Genomic DNA, 14,036 nt, shown 5'->3' with positions numbered 1-14,036 from the left:
AGAGAGAGAGAGAGAGAGATGGAGGGAGGCTAATAAAACAGCGTACCTGGGGATGCGGTGTTGAAAACAATTTGTGTTAAAGAGGAGAAACACACATTTCTCTACTCAAGATCACTTAGATGCATGCATTAATTACTCACATGTCATTTTCTGCAGTCTTGGTCGTGCTATAGTGATCTTGATGAATAGTTAATTGTTTAGGCCTCTATTTGTGTCAGTTGTGGAGGGATTCACTGTAAAAAAAAAGACTGATCTTACTTGGTATTTTTGTCTTTTTTTCCAGTACAAATTTCTAAAGATTCTTAAATCAAGAAACATTTAGGCTACCTGAGAAGTAAAATGACTTAAGATATTCAGTCTTTATGAAAAATGTATCAAAATTGAGTTTGTTCTTAAAACAAGAGCAAATATCTGCCAATGGAGTCAGAAAATTCATCTTTAAGGGGTTATATGTAAGAATGATCATGTATTAATCACTTTTTTTTATTGCCAATGTGTGAAAAGCTTGTAGCGAAACTTTAAAAAAAAAACAAGACCTTCCCAGACTTCCTATAGGTTGTCTATGAAAACATGTAGACTGATTTTAATGTGAAGGACGTTTTTGCAGGGAAAATCAAAAGGATGTGACGATTACACGCACTCCTGCGAGCATCTTCCGTTCTGTGACACATGAAATAAATGCTTATGTTCAGGATTATGCCGAAAGAGCCATTCTGTACTGTAATGTCAGTGTCATGCAAAGAAAAAGGATTAATTTAAACTATAGTCTCAAATATACATTAGCCTATAATCAAACTATCATAACAGTGTAATTTTAATGACCTCATCTGTCACGTCATGACGCTGGTGCAAACATATCCACATCACTACGATCAGATGCTTTCTTAACTGCTGTTTTCTCACCGCTGTCATTTTTGTTATGTGTTTATTTTGTTATTGAGAGGAAAGCGCACAGCACATATTTACATATTCATTTAAACGTCGCTCTCAGCAGGGTGGATGGTGTCTGAATGTATATCGCTGTAAAGGTATTTCCAATTTCTCTTTACTTCTAAGCGAAGAACGAAAATGAACGATCATGTTCAGTCTCATGTGCGTTACGTGTGCACAAGTGCGAGCACGAGCAGTAAGTTGCCGACTGCAGTTCACCTAACGGCCACTGTTGTCGCTAATAACAAGGGTTTCTGACATAGCCCCTTTAATTCAAAGGAAAAACAGAACTTTTTCTGAGAAACCAAAACTTAAAGGTGCGATATGTAAGAATAACAGCTAGTGGTGGAAATGGGTACTGCAGTCCAAATTCAAAATATTGTTTGCCCCGCCCCCTCCTCCTCAGACTCCACGCTCACACGGGTTGCCATTTTGAGGACACGCAACAGGAGCGAGCTCAATTGACATTGGAAGGTGCGGAGACTTACACTGTAAGTTGATGAGTTGATTTATGAGTTGATATTGTGTTTAAATATGCTCCCGTTCATAGAGATTTTTAGATGGATGCTGAGGCTTTTTAGGTCGGGTAGAAGCTGTGATCTCTGACACGTGTTTGTTCGCTGGCTTCCATGGCTGCAATTCACTGCATGTGTTTTCCGCTAACTGGCAACCCGGGGTGGCGAAATACTTTTGTTTTGGTCTTGCACAGACCAAAACAAAAACAGACATTCCGACACAGAACGCACATTTTAAAGTAAAATAACTGGTTGTAGCATTGGTTTTCAGAGAAACGAGTATGTGAACTCAGCATGTTTCCTAAATGTCTGCAAACATAGGCTATTATGGTATTTTTATGCTCTAGTACAGTCAAAAACTTACATACAGCACCTTTAATAGGCTTTTTGCATCTCAAGTAAATGTATCTTGATTTAAGAATGTTTAGGTATTTGTACTAGAAAACAAAACAAAAATACTGAGCTAGTCATTTTTTTGCCAAGTTACTAGTAAATTTCATAAATAATTACAAAGAAATGCAGAAAGACTGAAATAGTATACTCTTGAAAAACCCTCCAATAGTCTTTGTTTTATTTACAACTTGGAAAAATATTTTTTACAGTGTATAATGGCAAGATTTTGGTTAAAATGTATTCAGTGGGGATCCATTTGTCAAAAAAAAGCTTTTTATAATTATATAGGCCATTATTATATACAATTATACATTAGTATACTTTTTATTACAAATAAAAATATCAGCATAAATTATTAGTAAAAGTTGAAAATGCACATGAATTACGTTTGTGATTCAGTGGATGGAAGCTGTAAATCTGAACATTTGAGAAAAGATTTGAGTTGTGACCTAAAAATAATTTTAAATATCTCATAATGTTTCGTTTCTTTCTTAACATGTTAGTTACCTGTGGGCTTCAGATCAGTAACTCTACATTTAATCTGCACTCCATGCACAGGGAAAAGGCGTGAAGCTGCACGTCTGCTCCAATTAGGTGACTTTTGGAAAAGTTTTCTGCTTCTGCATATGGGTGTGCGTTTCCATAGCCCTCTCTCTCCAAGTTTCCAGGGAAACAGACGGGCAGATCAGAGAACAGCAAATCAAACACAATTATACATCATCTTAGAGCATTATTTCATTCAAAACGCCTCTCTCTCTCACACACTGCATGGCCAGCAATAATATTCCAGCGGTTGTGAATAATAGAAACAAAGGGTTTAATTGATAAGGCCTTTTGAACCTGCTTCGCAGCCCGCTCGTAGTTATCCATGCATCATGATTTTCCTGACGGAGGAAAGCAGTTTTCCTGCATGGGAAATGGCGCACTGCCTGTGTTTGCTGATTTGATGTTCAGAATGGCATATACTGCAGTATCACTTTTGTATGCATACTGTGCAGTAAAGTAAATTTTATGCCTACGTTTGAAATAAGGTACCTGTCTGTGCGCTATATAGTGTATTGATAAATGAGCACAAATGATAACCACGACTTTTTTCAGTCTGACAAATGTTGACACGTGCACAAAAGTGAATTATTTCTAAATTGCTTTAATTTCGGACATGATAACTGGAAACCACTGAGGTCATGTGATGACAACGTATAAAACACTACTATTTGAAATACTGATCACTGCATAATGCTTTTTGTTAACACGTACTATTTAAAAAATGGGGAGAATGCAGTATATAGTGCATGTTTTGTAAGTAGTAATCTAGAATAGTCCATGCTTTCTTCTTGTTTTTTTTTGCAGTAAAATGTGTGCTAGCATTCATTTCCTAACTTTGCCAATATGTACTCTTACACAAACAATTTTAAAGTAACGTACAGTGCTTATTCCATTCCAAACATAACAAATATTTACCTTTTGCATATTTTAAATTGTATGGGCTATATATAGGCCCTCGTAGTATTCAATTGTGCTCTATTCTATTCCTAACATCGCCAATTTGTATTCTTTAACATTCTATTTTTAAGTTGTATAGGCAGTACACAGTGTTATAAGCAGTACACGCTAGTATTTCTTTGCGAACACATACATTTATACGGACTGCGAGTAATTCCAGAGTGCTGCGCGTTACCATACGCGCACTCCCATTGGCTGATATGCGCGTGCACGGGGGTTGGAGCGCTATTAAAGCCGCGAGTGGACGCGCAGTGCAAACAGACAGTTCTGTCCTGGAGTACCGGAGACCCGAACAAGGGAGAGACGAACAAGAGCATATGGATTGAAGCAAGGACATTTACTACTGTACTCTCCGGAAACCACTTCACGTAAGTTCAAATGAGATTCAACAGGTTTTTAATACAGGAACAGCTTTGGAAAAGTTTAAATCCATACATACAGTAACTATATATTGCTGTATTTACTTACATATGCAATTAAAACTAAATATCTGAGTCATAGAAATGCAATATAAATGACTGCTCATTAGAAATGTTGTGGAATGTGGAGATCGCAGACACAGCAGTTTTACCGTGTTACATGCGTTTAAGATTATCTATAGTCAAATAAAATAAATAAAATCTCTTAAAAATTTACCACACCCTTAAAAATAAAGGTTCTTTATTGCCAATAATGTCCATGAAGAACCTTTTACATCCATGGAACCTTGCAAAAGGTTCATTATAGTGAAAAAAAGGTTCTTTAAATAATTAACATGTTCTTCACACTAAGAAAGAAGAGGTTCTTTGGGAAACCCAAAACGGTTCTTCAATGGCATTGATGTGGAAAACCCCCTTTTTGAACTTTTATTTTAAGAGTGCATGGTAACTTAAGTTAGTTTTCTACAGTTATTGTTACAAAAAAAAAAAAAAAAAAAGGTGCCATAGTGTTACCATGGTATTCTTGGAAATACCTTGGTTCCTACAAAATTTAAAGGACATCCCATATTAATTTATTAATGTTTTACTGTAGTAACTATGGTATTTTATTATGAACTATTATTACCATGGTATGTTTTTGTAAGGAATAGCCTAATCATTATCACTTCACATCTGCATGTAAAGTCTTTCATGTGTATCAATTTAGACAATGCAGATGTTTGTTAAAATAAGCCAGAGCCTGATTTTATGCACATGATTTACTTTTGAACAGATAAAGTACCCTCTTTGCAGCTCCGTCTCAGTGTTGTGCTTCTGCAGTCACAGAGCAAATACTGCGCAATCCATATTTCATATCACAATGCGCTGCGGTCTCCACACATTGAACTCCGAAGTGCAGCTGTTGTGCAGAGGACTCTTTCAGAGGGGAAAGCTCTATGCATCAAGTGTATGCAGACATTATCTAATAGAGCAGGGGGTTTCAACATTTACAGACCCACTCGCACCAAGACAAAGCAGCATAGGGACCTCAAAAAAAGAAAAAAGAAATCCACATTTTCTGGGTAACACTATTGCTTATTTGGTATATATAACTTAACAAGTTTTACTAAAGTCAGAAATTTAATTTAATATTGCTTAATTACATGAGGTTAAACCAGCAAAAATCAATTTTAGATTAGAACAGAGAGAAATAGCTCCTTAAAGTCATTTTCATTTATGCACGCATTGTGTTTATTGGCTTTTTGAAAGCATCTGTATACATTTTGCATAATAATAATAAGCTTTGTGGCTTGAATATGTAATGAAAGAATGATGCTGAGCGCATGTTGAGCGGCATCTCCACAAGGTGACAGTCTACAATTGATAATGGAGAGGGAGACAGGTGTCAGCTGTCTTTAACAATTGCTTTTTAGAGTTAACAATGTGTTAAGATAGTGTCAGAATCTCCCAAGAATCCACTGGGTGACAGTGTACCCAAAGCAGTGAGGAGGTGGACTGAATTCAGTTTGTATTTGCATTCATGAATCGCAGGTGTCAGTGTGGGTTGATGATTCTTCGTTTCACTATCTGTGCACACAGGGTGCAATAGCACATCTCTCCCAGACCTCACCGAGAGATGTGGCTGCTGGAAAAGATCCGCGGTTCAGTGGAGGGAAACGTTCTCCGGCAGGGAGACTCGGCGGACAAACAGAGTAAAGCCCCCACCTACTGCAACGTCCTCACCCCTGACAAGATTCCTGACTTCTTTATTCCACCCAAATTGGTGTGCTGCCCACCAGAGGAGGATACGCCAGAGATGAAGCCAAAAAACGGGCTCCACTCTTCAACATCAGAGCAGACCATATGCTGCAAGACCCCGCAGGGCAGTCCGCGCAGCCCACGCCTCATTAACAAGTTGGCTGGAGACACCAAGAACTTGCTCAAAGCTGCAAACCGCCACATCATCCAGATTGAGAGCGCAGATGACTTAGTGGTTGGGGAAGTGGGTGACCTCAACACGAACGCCGACCCACAGTCCCAAACGGCCATGTCCCTGCCTTACGTACCCAAAGCACAAACCTCCTACGGTTTTGCCACGCTCATGGAAAGCCCTCACACGAGACGTAAAGAGTCCCTCTTCCACAGCGACCCCACAAGTCCACTCACCTCACCCAACACCCAACGCAAGTCGCAGGGTAACCACTTAAACCCCAGCGACTGTAACACCTCCCACTCCAACCCCTACCGGTACTTCAGCGGAGGGGAAAGCGACACTTGCTCTTCGGCCGAGTCCTCCCCATTCAACTCCCCTCTACTATCCCGTTCCGCATCTCTCCTCAAGATGTTCACCCACGAAACCCAAGCCAAAGTATCCCGGGCCAAGCGCTCCTTCGCCCGGCACAGTTCTCTCTCCACGGATGAGTGCAGCTCCGTGGAGACCAGCCCGAATATTCAGAGGCGCTTCCGTTGCCCTCCTTCCCCTGCTTTCCGAGGACGGAAATACGGAGGTAACATGGACCGCTTCACGCAGCACACCGTCAACCTCCACAAGGGAGGAACTCTACGCCTCTGCACAGACTACGACATTGACGCCGCCAGGCTTCACGTCCGCGTGCTGGCAGCCGAGGACCTCTACGATAAGCAGTTTGACGTGAAGAGCATCAATTGTTGCGTGGCTCTGTACCTGAACCCGGGAAAGCTCCAGAAACAGCGGAGCACCATTATCAAGAACAGCCGCAACCCTGTCTTCAACGAGGACTTCTACTTTGACTCCCTTCCTGTTGCGCAGGTGAAAAACCTTGCCATCAAGATGAAGGTTGTCAACAAGGGCACCAGTCTGAAGAGAGACAACCTTCTGGGAGAGAGGGAGGTACCCTTGAAGGATCTGCTTTCTGGGATATAGAAGTCCAGTTCGTCCACCACCTGTGCATGAGACAAACACCTCAATGCAGTCTTTCAACTAACAGAACCAGACAAGGAAATATTCCAGCTTTGATTCCAAGTACTCAAAGTGATTGGAGTTGCAGAACTCTCCTACTAACAGCTGCACCTTCTTAATTTGTTTACCAGCAGTGAGAGTGTTTGTATGTACTGTATGTGTGAGATCTTCTGTATATATCTTCTCCACGAGTGTACAGGCATGCTCCGATTGTGTACATGTGAGTTCCCAGGGTATGTGTTTGTGTTGAGACCAACGTCTTCTTGATTCCAGACCCTGCTGGGTTTCACTGTTGGAGACACCGATAGATAAAAACAGCTCCCCATCCACATGGCTATCTCGACGGCAACAGCTCATTTAACGCCAGTCACTTAATGCCAGAACACAAATGCATGCTTCATCAGCCGGTTTGAGCCTTAAAATGATGAGAATGACATATATATTTTCCCCCCGTATTGCTCTAATAACAGTGTTTCGCCTTATGCCTCTTTAATTCCACTCTAGGGTTTGAGACTGTGACATTTCTCACTGTAAATCTACTGGACTTTTGCTGTTTTTCTTTTTGAACATTGAGTCTGTGCAGTTAAAAACACCCTTCAGCCTTACTGAGTGAAAAGCTGCACACTTTGAGTGACACAGAACTTTAGAGAGGGGCGTGACTCGTGATTGGACAGAACATATGACATCATCATGAATGTCATGACATGATGATTTCTGTAAATAGAAGGCTGTTCTAAATTTGCTTCTAGCTGCACCTGAAATGCACTCCCTATTCCCTATCAAGTTGACAAAATCATGCACTGTCTGGAGAAAGAGTTCAAGATACTATTGGAAACAAAGAAATACCAAAAATTACCATGGTATTACCATGTTAGTTGGACATGCTACTGTGATAGAGCCATGACTCTTTTTTTTTTTGCAGTAACTGCATGGGCTTTTGGGCATGTACTGTATTAATACCATAGTTTTCACATTTACAATGGTAATTTATATGAATATAGTAATCATTCAGAACCGTAGTGTAAAGTATCATAGTATTACGATCTGATACCATCACTTAGCATGGTAATACCATAGTTTTTGGATATGTGCCATGGTAAAACCATGCTTTTGGACCATGGCAATCTTTGAAGTACCATATTTACATGGCAGTCCATACCATGTAGTCCAAGTTTTTGAATATATATATTGATTTTACTATGGTATTCTTTGAGGTGCCATGTTAATACCATGGTATGTGAATATGGTATTCATTCAGTGCCATGATACTGTGGATATCAAAGTGTTGCTTTACCATGGTAAGGGATATACTAAGAGTAAAGTGTTATATAAAGGCTATGCTAAAATACGCAACGCTTGCAAAGAAGTTTCTTCAGAAACATAACGCATGTGTTTACGTTTCTAAAGGACATTTACCGTGCCCACTAGTGCCATTTTAGCTTCAATCTCAGGTTAGGGAACATATTGCTTTTTCGTACATGTGCACTTTAATGGAGTATGTTGTTGATTTGCAACAGTTTATGGTGCGTTGTGGGTAACGTTTAGTAAAGTTTAAAATTGTCCGATAAGATTTGGGATATCCCCCAGGAAAAATTGAGTTTTTTCATACATTGTTTATGTTCATAAAGTGTTCAGATGATTATTCTTCTATTTAATATGCGCACAGAGTTTTGGCATGTTTATAGTAGATGTGTGTGTCGATGTTTACCAATGGGAGCAGTTGCATGGCAAAGTGTTCAAGCCCTCACGTTTTCATTTCTATTGTTCTTGAGTCAGATAGTGAACATGTAAGGTATAAGCTTTTCTTAACATCTTCCCCTGTGTTGGATCGACATCACTAGCATTATTTTGTATAGCCTACTGTACTCTATTATTTATGACAGAATGCAACAGTGACTGCCCAATTTACCCATATTTTTCTCCATTGGGATTTCAAGGAAATAAAAAGGTGTTAAATAGTAATACGTTGAAATGAAAAGTCTTGAAAGGTTTATATCATTCTTATATCATTCTCTATGGAGAAAATGAATAGGATTTTCACCTCCAGAACCTTCTTTTGCACTCAAATACTGTTGATTTAAGTAGAGTTAGATGAATTTGGACTTTAAAATTACTGTTGTATAAGACACTGTAATGCGTCATACATGGCAAGCTCTTTGTGTGACCTAAAGAGTGTCCGGTAATATTCCTGAGAGCTCTTCAATCAGGTTACTGCACTCTTCGGTTCTTGAGTGGATTCACACAGTTGCACCGCTATTAGAAGTGAGACAGATTGTCTCTCAGTTCTGGCTTCAGTTCAAGGAAACACATCTGTGTGTTTTTGATGAATCATTTGCATATCCTTAAGGGTGAAGTGTGTAATTTATATGCCACATGCAACCCCAAATGGAATTGCAACTAGGTTTTCACATTTTCCATTGAAATGTGAGCGATGTTTGCCTGGGCAAAAGTTGCTATGGAGTTGTTGTTGGTTGCCATGGCTGTTCTGAGTAGTTGCTAGGCCATTTGCAACTTCGGTAATCTGGCGTTTTTCTAAATGAAACAGGATTTCAGTGAGGAAAATGTCAGGTGGGACTTGATTCTATCCATGGGAGTTGATTGAATGGTGAAAAATTTCTTAGGCGGTTGAAGAATAAGAGGGGTTGGTGATGTCAACCAAAACGGAAAGTCATTTCAGTGGCTTTGATTAATGATTCAACATACTGTTTTCTTTTCTTTGGAATAGCATGGACCGATGAATCATGTGCAAGAGGGATGTGCCCAAACTAAATACTATGTTTGGAAAGGAAATTACGCATTCTACGGAACCCCTAAAGGGACATGGTGCAGGGAGGAAAAAATATATTTCAATGCTTTTGCGTTCTCAGTTGGGTAATTATAGGCTATTGTAAAATAAGATTGGCATCAGGGAGCCGCTATCAATATGCAGGGTTTTGAAATCGCTTTTAAATGCACGCTCGCTTTTTTCTTTCACTTTTGAATTCGTGATCACGTGTACTCTGTGTATAGGGAGCAGCGGTACTGACCACACATTTTAACCCATGGTCTATGGAAGCTTGATTCTGCCACTAAATAAGAAATAAAAAAGGTAATTCAGACTTTTTATCTCACAATTCTGACTTTTTTTCTCACAATTGCGAGTTATAATGTCAGAATTGCGAGATATAAACTCACAATTGCAAGAAAAAAAGTCAGGCAATTGCGACTTTATATCTCAGAATTCTGACTTTATAGCTCACATTTGCCAGAGAAAAAAGTCAGAATTGTTGAGATGTAAACTCTCAATTGCGAGAAAACAAGCGGAAACAAGCTTCCATAGCGGTCACACTATATTATGAACATGCAAAATTTCTTTAGACACTACAACGATTGTGATATGACGTCAAGCTCTGCAGCGTCTTTTTTTATAAACAAGAATTCAACATATACACTCAAAATGTAAAAAAATAAAATAAAATACAAGCTACTCAACTTTACTGCAAAAATATCGTTCTTCTACTGGTCACGTCTTCACGCGATGCGAATTTGCAGCTCAGAGTTCACCAAACTTGAATTTCGGAATGCAGTGAAATGCGAAACTTTTCGCATGAACTTGCGTTTGCAGTCTGACGCATACGCATTCATATGAATAGAAGTCAATGGAATGAAAATGTAGTGCGACCACCCCTTTACAAGACAAGATATTTGTCAATGACGCTCAGGATTTGTTGCACACCAAATCCTCCGTCATCGTCCTGTCAGTCATCTCTCCTTACTATTGTAACATGACAAGTGAAATCTGATGTACTGCATTGTTGCCGACTACCACAGCAAGCCTAACCATGACACTTTAGGGAGTCCGTATTCATTTTCCGTGCCTAAATTTGAATTTAGGCATTGGGCACATCCCTAATGCACAATAAAGGTGCAGTCACATTGGCAAAATTTTGCAGCCAAAAAAACTGTCTATTGTCTATTGCGATGCATGAAGCAACCAATCAGCCAACTTAACCAACTTAAACCCGTTGCAAAATCTGTATGGGGAAATATTTTGTCCCTATGCAAAATTCCCAATCTCATGGATTTCATTTGAAATGACTGGATTTTGGCAACAAAAATGGTAAATGTGACCACATTAAGAAAAGAGTTTTTATTTCATCTTGACTTTATTTAATATTTTACATTTTGACACCTTTCTCTCTCAATCAAAATGTGTTTATATTTTTGTGTTCACTTTAAGTTTCATGATATAGCATGCTGCATAAGTTTAAATGATCAGTTTTAACGCTAAACAATCTTTCCCTTTAAATGTAATGATTTAATTGATGTATTTGTCCTTTTCTAAATCACATTTCTGTTCTGTTTTTCCTTCATTCTTTCATTCATTCATACTTGGGCGTTTTCTGCTCTATTGAATCATCATCTTTCATCCTTTATTGAAGCCAAGCTGAAAACATTTATTATATATTAAAGAAAAAAGCCTGAATGCATTGAGCACACGGCCTGTAATTACACTCCGGATATGAATCACTCCATATGTGCTTCATGCGGATTCTCCACTGTATACTTCCAGAGTACAATGATTCATTTATTAAATTATTTCCATTTCTATTTTTAGCACTCTTTTAAAACGGCCAAATCGCCGGTGTATTAGATTTCCCATCAGAGCCACGTAAAAAACAGAAAGTCTCATTCCTGTCGGTGACTGAGGTCTTTTTGAATGGCAGAGATTTCAAATTAGAAGAAGAGAATGGATTCCAGAAGAGATTCGACATGGGGGGTGTTAAATCACATTCATTTCCTTAACCATATTCCTGTACGTGAGATTAAAGTGTCTCGCACTTGTGTTCGGATAAGTCATGGAAAATGAAGTGCCTATCCACTGTACTTGATTCCCGTTCCTTCCCTACGCCCGTCACCAGCCGCAGCGTTCCTATGCATGTGTACATAAACACACATCACCTGTGATGTGCCATTTCACACCCGGAAATCAACGTTCCTAAATAGTGTATCTCAAAGATGTGGTGTTTCGGCTTGTTGTTATTCTGAAGATGGATGTGGTTATTATTAGATGCACTGTTGTCATGCCATTAATTTTGTTTTTGCATCTCCTATCCAGTGGTTTATTCTCTCTCTGTATCTCTTCCTCTTTTCCAGACTGATTTTCTATCCATAACTTTATTGGACCATGTTATTGCTTTGTCTGTTTTCTTACCTTGCTCAATAAAAGTTGTGTCGATGGTGTACAAAGATTGCTTTCTGTCCTTTAACCCCTAGTTTTGAGTCCAGAATGTTTCTGGAAATGTATGATATTATTTGTATTTGCAGCTTCATGCACAAAGTGTGCACATTGATTTTTGTATGTTTACTTTGCATAGGCACTAAAACATACAATATCAACATATAGAAGCATCTAAGACTTTAGAGACATACAAATCCTTTGAGCTTCATAAAATATTGAATTTGTAGGGTTGTTTTATTGCATTTCTATTAATTGATTTTACACATTTGTGGCTGAATTTAAATGGGTGGTTGATTATGATTTCACTTGTTTAACTTTAGTTAGTGTGTAATGTTGCTGTTTGAGCATAAACAACATCGGCAAAGTTACAACGCTCAAAGTTCAATGCAAAGGGAGATATTTTCTTTCACAGAAATCACTTTTTAAGGACTACAACAAATGACTGGTAGGGACTACAACAAGCTTCTTCCTGGGTTGGTGACATCACAAATCCCAAAATTTACATAAACCCAGCCCCAGGGAACACACAACAAAGGGGGTGAGGCCATGTTGGGCTGCTTTAGAGAAGAGGAAGAGTTAGTGTTGTTACCATGCCGTCATTTTACACCGGATTGCTCCACAAACGAGGGTCAATTCAACGCTGGATTTGAACAAAATTAAAATGACGCCACATGCTAGTCGATGAGTTGAATCAACTCCACAGCAACTACATAAATTTATCCACTAACCATTCAGAAACGTCCGGTTTCATTCTAAAAGTTGTAACTTCTTCCTGAGTCTCTCCTTCAGTGTCGACTCCGGTTTGAACAATGTAAGGCTGAACACCGTTACTGACAATCCTCATTTTGGCTGCCTGAGATTTTCCAGCTTTGTTGTTGTTGAGCAACCAAAGCGTGAGCTGTTAAAGCTCCACCCTCTTCTGGAAAGGGGGCCGGGAGCAGAAGCTCATTTGCATTTAAAGGGACACACACAAAAATGGCGTGTTTTTGCTCACACCCAAATAGGGGCAAATTTGACAAGCTATAATAAATGATCTGTGGGTTTTTTTGAGGTAAAAACTTCACAGACACATTCTGGGGACACCAGAGACTTATATTACATCTTGTGAAAGGGGCAGGTCCCTTTTAATTGTCTTGGAAGCTCAGCAAAAAGCATGCAAATGACATTACTTTTATAAGACCCATCTGATTTTCATTTACATTAAAAATGTCCATCTTTATCTGATAAACAAAAGTTGCACTAAGGCAACTCAATCACCTGCATCAAAGGTTTCTGAAATTTTGACCTGTTTTTAATGGATTTGCAATATTTCTACATTCTAAGAAAAGTCCATAAATAGGTGTTTTACCAGAATTTTGAATTATGCATTGCATTGTGTTTAGGGTTAAAGGAAATGTTTGTAAATTTTCGACCAGTACATTATGTGGTTTTCAACAATTTTTTTTTTCTTATAGTGTGAAGTTGTACAATGCAAACAGGTTTATGATTTAGATGCTGCTTATATGTTAAAATCGAATGCTTATACTTGAGATCACCATGAAATGAGGTAACTGTTGGCACAGATGATAACTGATCTAGTCTAATGAAATAAGAAAATTTTAGAACATCAGTTCGTTCTGTCTGAGCCTGAGAAATCATAATTGGAGACACATTATGTGTCCTGGGCTTGTGTCCAAATGGCAGATTTGTTGTTTGTGTTTCTCCAGGTGTTCTGTCGAAACATCTGAAGATGCAGTTTAATGGCGAAATGACAAAAGTGTGTTCTTCACATAAAAAAAGGAATATCCACCCTCTTAAACTGCTGCATGAAAGTCAAATAAAAGTGGTGCCAAGTTACAGCTTGAATAGGGCTACAGATAATCAGTAATATCCATAATAAGGATATTTAATAAAGTTCATTAGAGTTTTTGCACTTTGCACAAAGAAACCTTGTAAGTGACGTCATTTTGTAATAGTAGCCTAAACGATTATTTATATGAAGCTGCAAGGGTGCACTTTACATTAAATATTGTAATGAAGATCATTAGTAAAGTTCCCATGGCCAGATTGCATCATTAAAAGCTTGGATATTTTAAAGCATCTTCACAGCATGATGCTGACGCCAAAGCTGGTGTTTAGTCTGATGGCAAAAAGCCTTT

The 14,036-nt window shown here is 38.7% G+C and overlaps 1 protein-coding gene across 1 annotated transcript; it reads left to right on the top strand.

Moving 5' to 3' along the window:
* Window positions 1-3,543: 3,543 nt before the first annotated feature.
* Window positions 3,544-11,906, top strand: LOC127522828 (C2 calcium-dependent domain-containing protein 4C). The gene is made up of 2 exons (XM_051913148.1): window positions 3,544-3,709; window positions 5,339-11,906. The coding sequence occupies exon 2, from the start codon at window positions 5,376-5,378 to the stop codon at window positions 6,639-6,641; it is 1,266 nt and encodes a 421-aa protein (XP_051769108.1). The 5' UTR covers window positions 3,544-3,709; window positions 5,339-5,375; the 3' UTR covers window positions 6,642-11,906.
* The last annotated feature ends 2,130 nt before the right edge of the window (window positions 11,907-14,036 follow it).

Source organism: Ctenopharyngodon idella, chromosome 2 (assembly GCF_019924925.1).
Source record: "Ctenopharyngodon idella isolate HZGC_01 chromosome 2, HZGC01, whole genome shotgun sequence".
Taxonomy (NCBI): Eukaryota; Metazoa; Chordata; class Actinopteri; order Cypriniformes; family Xenocyprididae; genus Ctenopharyngodon; species Ctenopharyngodon idella.
This window is presented reverse-complemented; position numbering and strand designations above follow the sequence as displayed.

Coding starts and splice junctions, on each gene's coding strand:
- LOC127522828 (XM_051913148.1), top strand. CDS start 5,376: ATGTGGCTGCTGGAAAAGATCCGCGGTTCAGTGGAGGGAAACGTTCTC.